Here is an 11,976-nt window from a genome sequence, read left to right on the forward strand (position 1 = left end):
CAGTGAAGGAGAACGATGAGGCATAATGGCCGGCCATCGGCATAAAGCAATCAGAGCGGCACGAGGAACGCCTTAAAATTGCGTCTTCCTACGCTCGTGCTGTGACACGTGGCCGTTTAGGGAAGTAGACTACGAGGTCCTTAACAAAATGGTTAATTAGAAGCGGAAACCAAGATAGAGGGCTGTTACGAAAGAAGCAGTTTGGAAATGGCTGAGACTGGCACGACAAAGCTGCACATCAGGCTAGTAACTGTCATTTCAAGCTTCTTATCTTGAAATACTCAAAGGCGCTATAACCACTCGCATACGATTCTCGTGTACATGTGCCACAGATTTAACGAGCACACGTCAGACATTCAGAATACTTTCTATAGAGTCTATGGTAAATTTAGCTCTTGTTCTAAGCCGATGTCCGACTACTCATCAACCATTTGTTAATAGGTAAACTTTTCTAACCGTCAGAACAGCTCTCATATACACTTAATATAAAGAACCCGTTACTCAAGCGTTTCACACACATCGGTTCTTTTAACGGCGCTCGCTCAACATTCAGCCCCACTTTGCACAAGACGCCTCCTCGATCCGCCGATTGGATGCAACAGCGCCGAGCAAAAACTTCAAACGCGAGACAGAGAATCGATTCAAATTACCCGTTTTTTTTTTCTTCTGGAGGAGGCACGATTTAAGGCACTTGTTTTAAAATGCGACGCACCGAAAAGAATGATCAAAATTACCCTTACGCATGTTTCGTACTTGTCACCACGATGAAACCAAAGACGCCGATTTAGTTTTACTTAATTTCCTAGTGAGTTGTATTGATACGCATGCCAACCACCTCCGCTGTTCTGACAAAAGAAGTGCTTCCTAGAGAACACTTCTATTCTTTTAGTTCTTTGGCTAACTACATTATCGAAGAAAGCCGCTTTATTTTCAACAATCTGACTGCAAACTCCCGCGCTCTCAGAATTTATTGCATACCGGTAGAGGCTACATATTACAATCAGGATATTTTTGTTTTCAGATCCGTGCCTGCGTCCTCCTGGCTCTCGCCACCAGTGCTTTTGCTGGTTACACCGGCTTCGGCCTTGGCCATGGCATCGGATACACTGGCCTAGGCTACGGCCTCGGCTACGGAGGCTACGGTTATGGTCTTGGCTACGGTGGCCTTGGTTACGGCCTTGGCTACGCCGGCTACGCCCCAGGCGTCGCGACCGTTGTCCATGCTGCCCCAGCTGTCGCCACCGTCGCCCACGCTGCCCCAGCCGTCGCTAGCTACGCTGTCGCCCCAGCTGTGAGTCGCGTTGCCGCCTACCACGCTGCCCCAGCTGTCGCCACCTACGCCGCTGCTCCAGCCGTGACTAAGGTTGCCACCACCTACGCCGCTGCTCCAGCCGTCACCACTGTTGCTCACGCTGCCCCAGCCGTCGCTAGCTACGCCGTCGCCCCAGCTGTGACTCGCGTTGCCGCCTACCACGCTGCCCCAGCTGTCGCCAGCTACGCTGCTGCTCCAGTTGTTGCCGCTGCTCCAGCTGTGACCAGGGTTGCCACCACCTACGCTGCTGCTCCAGCTGTTGCCACCGTCGCTCACGCGGCTCCAGTCGCCACCTACGCCGCTGCCCCAGCTTTCGCTGCCGTCCACCACGCCCCAGCTGTTGCCACCGTTGCCCACGCTGCCCCAGCTGTCGCTGCCTACCACGCCGCCCCAGTCTACGGCTACGGCATTAACACCCTCGGCTATGGCGCTGGCCACTATGGTTTCGGCCATGGTCTCCTCGGCTACGGCCTGAACTACGGTTACGGCCTCGGCTCTCCCTTCCACTACGGTGCTCTTCTCCGCAAGAAGAAGTGTAAGTATCGGTGTTTTCACTTATAAATGGCTCTGAACAGAGGTGCCAAGTAGAATATCGTTGCAGTTCAGCAGAACTTCGAAATGCAGCTCCTAGGTCCATTAACGCAACAAATTTCATGTGGCTATTTAGGATTATTATGCCCTAAGGGAAATGCTCTTATTTATATAAAGGTTCCCGAATCTTCCTGTGCTACGCTGGCAAAAATAGACAAAATATTCTTTTAAGCCTAGAATCTATCTTAGTGACGCAATTTTGGAGTTACTTTTGTATTAATTGCAATACTAAAACAATTTTTATAGCAGGGTGAAATGTTTTGTTTGTCGTCTTACCTTTCTTTGTTTTATTTCAGAAATCTTCAAATCAAGCTACATCTCGATGAAATGTACTGAAGGAGCCGCCCATCTGGCCTGGTACCTCGCAGAGAATACGTACAAATAAATATGTTGTACTTAACTACTTCTTTTGTCAGTGGTCACTCATACCTACTTGCTTGTAATGCTGTGTCCATGAAAGATACAGCGGGGATAAACTTTAAAAACGAAAAGAGGACAGGACGAGCGGTATACCGCTCGTCCTGTCCTTTTCTCGTTCTTCAATGTTTATCACCAAATGTATGTTGTGTGTGGTATTTTGTGGTATGAAAAATAAAAGAAATCATCCGAGTTCTTACAAGATAAATTGAATATTATTGTAGAGAATAGCCTGCAAGCAAAGAACGATGTCGAGAATAAAATTTCAGCAGATTTTTCTGATACACCCACATCATGCTCCAAAAATTTCATACTGACTTTTCTCGCTGCCAATACAGGGGTGGTTTCAAACCAAATCAATGTCGTATGCAAAAAAAAATTGGACTTCTAGAACTGAAGCGCCTTGGGCCGAAAGTCTCAGTGGCATTAGCTAAGAGCTGTGCCAATTCCTGATAATGGCTTCTGAGTCAACACTATTATATGCAGGCTTCTTCCTGGAGTCGTGAAGAAACTCTGCGCAGGTGCATCTCTAGGTGGCCAATACATTCGCATCGTTGTAGTGAGTGTTTCGACGACTGAACACAGCCTTAAACAGGAGCCACTCTGCTCTGGTACGACATCCCTGAACGTTAATTGCTGCAGGCACTAGTGGCGTCCGCCTTAGCTTCATAGCGAACATTCAGGTTGACCCAGATGAAATGGATCATCGTATATAACATAGCGAAACCTGCATCCAAATTGAAATTAACTGAGTGTGTTGCCGCCTAGTATTTTTTTGTTACGTCTACTTTAAAAATTACTCGAGATAACTTAATGCTTTATTATATGCCACTTAGGTTCAAAGCCCGCTGAGTACGTCGGATGATCACCATAATCAGTGAAGGAGAACGATGAGGCATAATGGCCGGCCATCAGCATCAAGCAATCAGAGCGGCACGAGGAGCGCCTTAAAATTGCGTCTTCCTACGCTCGTGCTGTGACACGTGGCCGTTTAGGGAAGTTTACTACGAGGTCCTTAACAAAATGGTTAATTAGAAGCGGAAACCAAGACAGAGGGCTGTTACGAAAGAAACAGTTTGGAAATGGCTGAGACTCGTCACGCTCTCATTTTTTATTTTTTTTTTTACATTCGGCTTCTTTTAAAACCATATTTAGACGGAGATGTCAAACTCGTGCTCTCTCTCATTTTCATCTTAACAGAGTTGACATGGGAAGGTACATGTAAGTGTTCTGAGCCTAAGGAATGCCGGCGCTTGCTGCAAAGGCCTGCATGCCGCCGGAAACGCGCAGGTCGAGCTTCTTCGCGCGAACCGTTTGCTAAGACAGGAAACGATTTAGGCGCCCCGCGTCAGCTTTAGATTTTTTCCTTAACAATGGCAAAAAAAAAAAAAAATCAGCGCCTGCCCGAGGTGCAAGGGTGTTTTAAAAGTAGTTAATATTAATTGCGAGCCCATTTTTAACCGTCTTCGTGAGAACCACGGAATATTTTCCTTCAGTATTCCGTGACCATGCCAAGGCCCCATTCGAGGAAAAGCTTCGGATAGTGCCCAAAGCGCGCGACGCGCCGGCTCTTTCGGCACACCTCGCGATCACTGCGTTTACAATACGCCTGATGAGCGAAGATGGAAACGGGATGCCGGCTCCGTAGGCTCCTGACATAGCACTACGGTTTTCAAGGCTCAGGAGTGAATTGGATTGTTGTCGACCGCCATGAAAAAGGTACGAACCAGCCGCTTCCTACGTGGTAACCTTAACGTAGCACTTTTAATCGGCAAAATCAACTCTTCAAAATATTCAAAAATATAAGACAGCCAGCACTGTGCGCTCGAATCCGACCCGATTATCGCGCTCTCATCGGAGATATTATGAAATGCTGCCAGCCTCGTGTCTTCTGCGCTGCCCACGGTAGAGCTTTGGGTTTAAGATGTAAAATTTCAAGAAATTTTGAATGGCATGAAAAAAACCGCTTTTTTCAGGTTTTTTTTTCATGAAAAATTGGAAATTTTGCAAAACGTGACAAAAACAGATTTATTTGCAACAGCACAACGATCAATAATAATGCTCCGAAGTTTATTCGAATAGGCAGTTACAGATGTCATATATTGAAACGAACTTCTTGTTCTACTGCACCGAGAAGATAAATAATTATTTGCACTTCGGCGAATATTGAGATATAAATATCATTTTGTGGAACAAACTTCTTGTTTCATTGCATCGAGAAAGGGAACATGAAAACTGATATATAAGTCACTCCATATCGGACTCAGAGTCACTGTCGCTGGATGCGGCACTACGCGCAGCAGCATGTATTGAAGCCGTGTCCACAGCTAGGTTCGACTGCACATACACAAGCTTTCGAACGCGTTCCACTGAAAGCCTGTTGCGAATCCTTATATGGACGTTTCCGAAACGTGACCAGTTTCGTTCGCAGCTGGGGGATGATGGTGGTATCTGCAGCAGTCGGCAAGAGTTCGCGGCTGGTTGGTGCAAAGGCCTTGCCACCAGGTAGATGGGGCCACGTGCTTCGCTGAAGATCCTTGTCCTGGACCAAATTCCTGCGGATGTCCTTTACTCTGCAACGATGGAAATCTAGAAGCTAGGCTTGTATTTGGCTAAAACCGCGTACGTGCACAGCAGCCTATGTGCACGTATGTGCACATAGGCTGTATGTGCCATGTGTGTAGTGCTGTAGAATTTGCAGCCATTTTGTTCTACTTCAGCTGTGAGTTCAAGTATTAGTGTGTTTTTAAGTCAAGCCTGGTTCTGATATGTGACCTGGCCTTCAACCCGCGTACTCGCAGCATGAACATTTTAAAAAGCACTACCTGGAACCGGCGATGCCGACTTCTCCAATCGTTCAACGATGCACGCTGTAATGGTTTTAAAAGCAAAAACAAAAACCTACACTAAAAGCAAGCAATCATAAAACCTTGAAATTTCATTGTGAAATTTTCGATGTTTTTTTCCATTTTTAAAACCTCGTCTGAAAGAAACGAAAAAAACGTTTTTTTTTCCAAAATTGCAGTGTTTTTTTCAGGCCTTCACATCTCTATTCGGGTTGCTGTTGTTAGAGTGATAAACGCCAGAGGCTGCTCACGGTGAGCTTTTGCGGCGCCCCGCCAGCAACCACTGGTGCTTATCTGGGAACCAACAGCAATGACTTATCCGTGTCGTGGACAGCGCTGAAGGCGTGAGGCTGGCAGCGCTTTAGCAAGTCGCAGTTGAGAGCGCTGTAATTGCGGTGCATTCCTGAATGGAGTCCCTGGACCACCACTGGCTGTCCCCACTTTGTGCAACCTCCAGCTTTTGCTGGCCCGCTGTGCGTGGGAAAAACAGCCAGCGCTGGTCTTTTGTAAAGAGGGGTCCATCCGGAACGACAAATGTTTTTTTTTCCTTCATTTGATTAAAGTTTCAACTGTCTCTCATTCTGGTGAGCACGGTGCACGCTGTTAGGAAGTATTTTGTTTAAATTTCGCGGGCATCCATATTTAGAGGACCGCGCTAACGCTACCCCTTCGAAAGCGGTTGGGTCTCTTCATTTTCATGGCACTCAAAAAGTTCCCAATCCACACAAGATCAATCCACACAAGATCTGCGGTCGCTGCGGGACGCCGCCAGTTCTGTTGGTGGCGACTGTCTAGCGTATTGCATAAGCGAATCACCGATTTCGGGAGGTTCACCAGTACGAGCGTCCAGGACTTCTACGGCCGTGGGATTAATAGTTCATTAGAGTGTTACGATGTTCTCCTTCAGATCGGGGACCTGTATTTTGTATGTAGAGCAATCTATAAGCTGTCACTGAGTTCCCTCCTCGCACGTCGTTTTCCCCACTACATGCCTCGATGAATCCCTTCAGGGGCGGCAGGCCAGCGCACTGATGGAGTTCTGTGGTTCGCTTATTTCGTGGTCGTCCAATGATTGCACGAAGCCACGTATGGAGTTCACTATGGAGGGTCTCTAGCAGTTTTGTGGGGTGTTGTGTTGACGATGAACAATGTAGCTCGGCAACACGCATTAAAAATGAGGGCGGCAAGGCAGAATGGGTTGTGAGTGCAGGCTCCCGCACCTTCAATGCGACTACCGATGCTCCTGATTAAATAAAGATGCCTTCGCCAGGCTAACCGGAGCGATGAATGATAATCTTTCAGATATCATTACGGAATGCTCAATAAAAGTGATGGCTAGGCGATTTGGAGATTAAAAATGCGAATTCTCAGAAAAGAGCCAAAAAAAAAATCCCTGTGTGAAACCTCTAGCGGAGATATATATGGACTAACAAAACTGTCAAAGCTAATCAATAATAGTAGGTAACCGACGTATGGAGCACACTATAGAGAGAATCGAACACGTTCTAAACAATTAATGCAACCTAAAAGTGGTGAGGAGGAAACTAGCTATAATAAAAGAAAGTAAGGACGATCAATTGGACTGATGCGGAGCTAAAGTGAGAGCAATTTTTTCAATTGTGATTGTATTTCATTAATGATATTGTTCCATTTCTGGTTCTATTCTGAACTTATTTTTGTTATATTTTTATTTGTAATCACTCTTTTTCTCATTTTTACTAAGTCAACCATTTTCATTTTAGGAGAGCCATTCTTTGTCCTGTGTCTCTCTCATTTGCCTTACAAGTAGAGAGGGAGAGGACTGTTAACAGGTTGAAAGTGGAGAGAGGGAAATCTCACTACAGCCACCAACCACGGCTGGTCCTGCAGGTTTCACATCGGTGCCGACGTTTACGCCAAACAGTTTTCGGCTTCATAACCGAATCAGATGTACGGAATGCCATGTCACTTATTAAGGCGGAATGCAATTTACGGAGACAGGAAAATCGGGTGTACAGAGTGAAATATGGTAGCTGATATAGATAACACGGTTAAAGCAGCCGAGGAATTCTAGATAGATTTCTTGAGTAGCCTGAATAATCAGGACGCCACTGACGGAGCCAGAGTTGACAAGGAATGGGACATCCAGCTAGTAACGTAACGGGAAGTAGAGAAAGCCTTACATGCAGTGCAAAGAGGACAGAGGATGGCAAGGAGAAGGTAACTGCAGATCCGGTCAAGGCCGGTTGAAAATTGTGCTACGAAATTGTTTACCCTGCTTACGGAATTCTTCATGACCTTCAGTGCAACCAGAACCTGAATATCAATTATTAAGAAAAAGGGACGCCTTGGAGCTTGAAAAATTGGACAAATCAGCTAGTTAGTCAACTATAAGACGTTTACGAAGGGGATTAGTAATAGAATTATTTAGCTACCGCGGTGGCTTACTGGTTATGCTATTCGGCTGCAGATTCTGTTTGATTCTGACACGCGCACGCGCACACACACGCGCGCGCGCGCGCCCGAGAGCCCAAAATAAAATCAAAATAACGAGAGCCCAAAATAACATCATGCGCAAGTCTATGCGCGAGCGAATAGTTGTGAACTAATAATTTCAAGCCTCTCGGTGTTCCTCTCTAAAATCTATGCCACAAAAAGAAATTTATTGGTATCTGTGTAGTTGAGGTTGGGTTATACACCTGCGATTATTCCCCTAAATTTATTAATTTAATCCTTCCAATCTAACTAGAAACGCTAAGTGCTGGATACTTCGTATCCTTTGAAAGGTAAACAAAGTGCCCACTTTTCCTCGGTTGTAATCAACAGGGCTGTTTGTTTGTCATTAACCGTTACTCGTCCCGATGTGCTACAACTTCAAATGAGGTCATCCAAAGCGCTATTAGGTGGAATATTCAAAGAAACTCAGCGCATTTTTGCGTTTATGATACAGTACATCTGCCTTCAGCACTTGCTGTCTCCAGCCTATAATGTCACATGTTCTTGACATCTAAACGAAAGATGATTTAGATCCGCGTGCCATAGAGTACTGTCTTCACTACACAGAAAAATAGCGTCACACAGTGTGCTGTACCAAAGTAAAATTTCTTTTGAGCAGAGACTTTGATAAATGTAGCAAACGTTTACTTTGAAATTTGTCTCTCTCTCTCAGTCAATGCCTCTTCCTCACGTGAACTCCCGCATCACCTCATGCTTGCAGAACATGGTGCCCGGAAGTGCTCACATAATGAAATTGCTATTTTCCCTTGGTAATGCTGCTTACACATGAGAAAATCTGTGAAGTTTTACATCCTTTGTTACGTGTTGGCATTCACAATCATTTTATTAATCTTTCCATGAAACACGCTCCCGAAATAGTGCTTCGTTTCCTGATTCTTATCACTGGTAACAAACGTGTTTATTTTCACCGTTTTAAAACCAACAGGAAAAGGGTTGTTTCAGTGTTCCCACCATTGTGTAGTGATAACACGACATTGTACTGAACTCGCCTGCGCCACAGCCAAGCTTCTTCGTTTCTACACAAACTCTAAATGCACGGCACGACGGCACCCCATTTTCCTACTCGGCCTCACCGGTGACATTCCCAAGCAGGTGAAACACCAGCCAGTGTTTCTCTGCAGCTTAAACGGTCACTGCTTTGCACTGCCTCTTCACAGCGGTCACGTTCTGTTGAGAATGAAAAAACAAATGGGAAAAGCTGTCTTTGCGAAGCACCCTAGAGAATTCATTATCTTCTTCATCTCATCCTGCAGGGACCCACGTGTCATCGCTGCCATAACGGCAACCACACTGCAAGCTTACGTCTTACACGACCTTGCATGCTTGAGGGCGCTGTTCACTTAATCTTCTTAGACAACATATCTTTGACACCCGGTATCGTGGTGCCATCTTCATACGTCGGCGCAAGAAAAAGCATTGAAGGTCGTCACAGAGAAACTCTACATTTTTTCGCCGTCTATGGGAAAGGGTAGACACCACGGAGTATAAAAAGCGTCGAAACACTGCACCGACCAGCAGTTGGCTCATCATCCCTTGAAAAGCAACCATGGTAAGACGATGTTTTTTTGTCTTCAGACGTGCTCCTAAAGAGACTTCTAAGAAAACAATTCGAACTAGCTGGAGCGCATCATTTGGGAAATTATTGATATTGGACCACTTAGAAATGAGGTAGTTGTTTTCGGAGATTTTGCTTGCACCGAAACTGAAGCTAAGCTGCAGTAAGAAAATCAGCGCCCTGTTTCTCTTCATTCTCTGCGTGATAATCTGGCAGTTCTAGTGCCCAGCGTCGCAATATTAGTCGCCAAAACAACAGCCCAAGACAAAAGTAAACGCGTAACAAGCGTTAGCAACATATTCACCATGCCCGTCCCTTCTGTGCAAGTTGCAATTGCCACACCAGTGCTCGAAAGTTTTTAAACAGAAAACTTCGCAACTTTCCGTCGCTCTAATAGGTTTGCCTTCTGAACAGCGGTAACTATTTGTGTCGTCAGGCATAAGTGGTGACTTTTGTGAATTAAGCGGTGCAGAAGCAGAGCACTTCATTCTGTGATGAGTTCAGAATCTTGAAGCGCAACCGCCTCTAGGTTAGCACAGTAATGCGAAGAATCTTTTGCAATAAGCGTTTAGGAAAACGCAGCTCAAGCGGATGAGTGACAGAAAGTGTTAAATACTAGAGATGTTCGCTTTAACATGCTTTTCTTTGAGACTGATGAACAATACCTTCAACCTCCTTCACGGGTGAGCAAATTGTGCTCAACCTGGTTCGGCAAAAAGCTTGAAAAGGACTTTTCCACACTGTGTTCATCCACAGATCTCCGAAAGTAACTAGATATCGTAACATCCTAGATCTAACTCTTTATGCTATTTTAGAATAAGAATATATTAAATAGAAGGTCGCAAATTATAGACTTAACAAGCAGACATCAATGTGTCAAGACACTCGCTTCTGTATATATGGATTGAAAACTTCTCCGAATGCCTTGCCATTCCTTACAACAGCAAAAGAGAGTGGGAGCTCTCTGTTTGCTTCTAAAAATTAAAGCTGCTATGTTGAGCTTGTCTGAACAGGGGACATGGGTGTAATGTAGCTTTGCCCAGAACTTACGAGACTGTTTTTGCTTAGTCACGAGCTCAGGAGGCCTGACATTAGAGATAGTTTTGGCACGACAAAGCTGCACATCAGGCTAGTAACTGTCATTTCAAGCTTCTTATCTTGAAAAACTCAAAGGCGCTATAACCACTCGCATACGATTCTCGTGTACATGTGCCACAGATTTAACGAGCACACGTCAGACTTTCAGAATACTTTCTTAGAGTCTATGGTAAATTTAGCTCTTCTTCTAAGCCGATGTCCGACCACTCATCAACCATTTATTAATAGGTAAACTTTTCTAACCGTCAGAACAGCTCTCATATACACTTAATATAAAGAACCCGTTACTCAAGCGTTTCACACACATCGTTTCTTTTAACGGCGCTCGCTCAACATTCAGCCCCACTTTGCACAAGACGCCTCCTCGATCCGCCGATTGGATGCAACAGCGCCGAGCAAAAACTTCAAACGCGAGACAGAGAATCGATTCAGATTACCCGTTTTTTTTCTTCTTCTGGAGGAGGCACGATTTAAGGCACTTGTTTTAAAATGCGACGCACCGAGAAGAATGATCAAAATTACCCTAACTCATGTTTCGTACTTGTCACCACGATGAAACCAAAGACGCCGATTTAGTTTTACTTAATTTCCTAGTGAGTTGTATTGATACGCATGCCAACCACCTCCGCTGTTCTGACAAAAGAAGTGCTTCCTATAGAACACTTCTATTCTTTTAGTTCTTCGGCTAACTACATTACCGAAGAAAGCCGCTTTATTTTCAACAATCTGACTGCAAACTCCCGCGCTCTCAGAATTTATTGCATACCGGTAGAGGCTACACATTACAATCAGGATATTTTTGTTTTCAGATCCGTGCCTGCGTCCTCCTGGCTCTCGCCACCAGTGCTTTTGCTGGTTACACCGGCTTCGGCCTTGGCCATGGCATCGGATACACTGGCCTAGGCTACGGTCTCGGCTACGGAGGCTACGGTTATGGTCTTGGCTACGGTGGCCTTGGTTACGGCCTTGGCTACGCCGGCTACGCCCCAGGCGTCGCGACCGTTGCCCATGCTGCCCCAGCTGTCGCCACCATCGCCCACGCTGCCCCAGCCGTCGCTAGCTACGCTGTCGCCCCAGCTGTGAGTCGCGTTGCCGCCTACCACGCTGCCCCAGCTGTCGCCACCTACGCCGCTGCTCCAGCCGTGACTAAGGTTGCCACCACCTACGCCGCTGCTCCAGCCGTCACCACTGTTGCTCACGCTGCCCCAGCCGTCGCTAGCTACGCCGTCGCCCCAGCTGTGACTCGCGTTGCCGCCTACCACGCTGCCCCAGCTGTCGCCAGCTACGCTGCTGCTCCAGTTGTTGCCGCTGCTCCAGCTGTGACCAGGGTTGCCACCACCTACGCTGCTGCCCCAGCTGTTGCCACCGTCGCTCACGCGGCTCCAGTCGCCACCTACGCCGCTGCCCCAGCTTTCGCTGCCGTCCACCACGCCCCAGCTGTTGCCACCGTTGCCCACGCTGCCCCAGCTGTCGCTGCCTACCACGCCGCCCCAGTCTACGGCTACGGCGTTAACACCCTCGGCTATGGCGCTGGCCACTATGGTTTCGGCCATGGTCTCCTCGGCTACGGCCTGAACTACGGTTACGGCCTCGGCTCTCCCTTCCACTACGGTGCTCTTCTCCGCAAGAAGAAGTGTAAGTATCGGAGTTTTCACTTATAA

At 46.6% G+C, this 11,976-nt stretch overlaps 1 protein-coding gene across 1 annotated transcript; it reads left to right on the forward strand.

Annotated features, from left to right (window-relative positions):
* Window positions 1-207: 207 nt before the first annotated feature.
* LOC149363362 (uncharacterized) lies at window positions 208-11,976 on the forward strand. Its single transcript, XM_089568483.1, has 4 exons — window positions 208-246; window positions 1,022-1,851; window positions 9,974-9,983; window positions 11,125-11,976. The coding sequence occupies exons 1-4, from the start codon at window positions 208-210 to the stop codon at window positions 11,974-11,976; spliced, it is 1,731 nt and encodes a 576-aa protein (XP_089424609.1).

Source organism: Amblyomma mixtum, chromosome 2 (genome assembly GCF_055824585.1).
Source record: "Amblyomma mixtum isolate Tamu chromosome 2, ASM5582458v1, whole genome shotgun sequence".
NCBI classification, from domain to species: Eukaryota; Metazoa; Arthropoda; class Arachnida; order Ixodida; family Ixodidae; genus Amblyomma; species Amblyomma mixtum.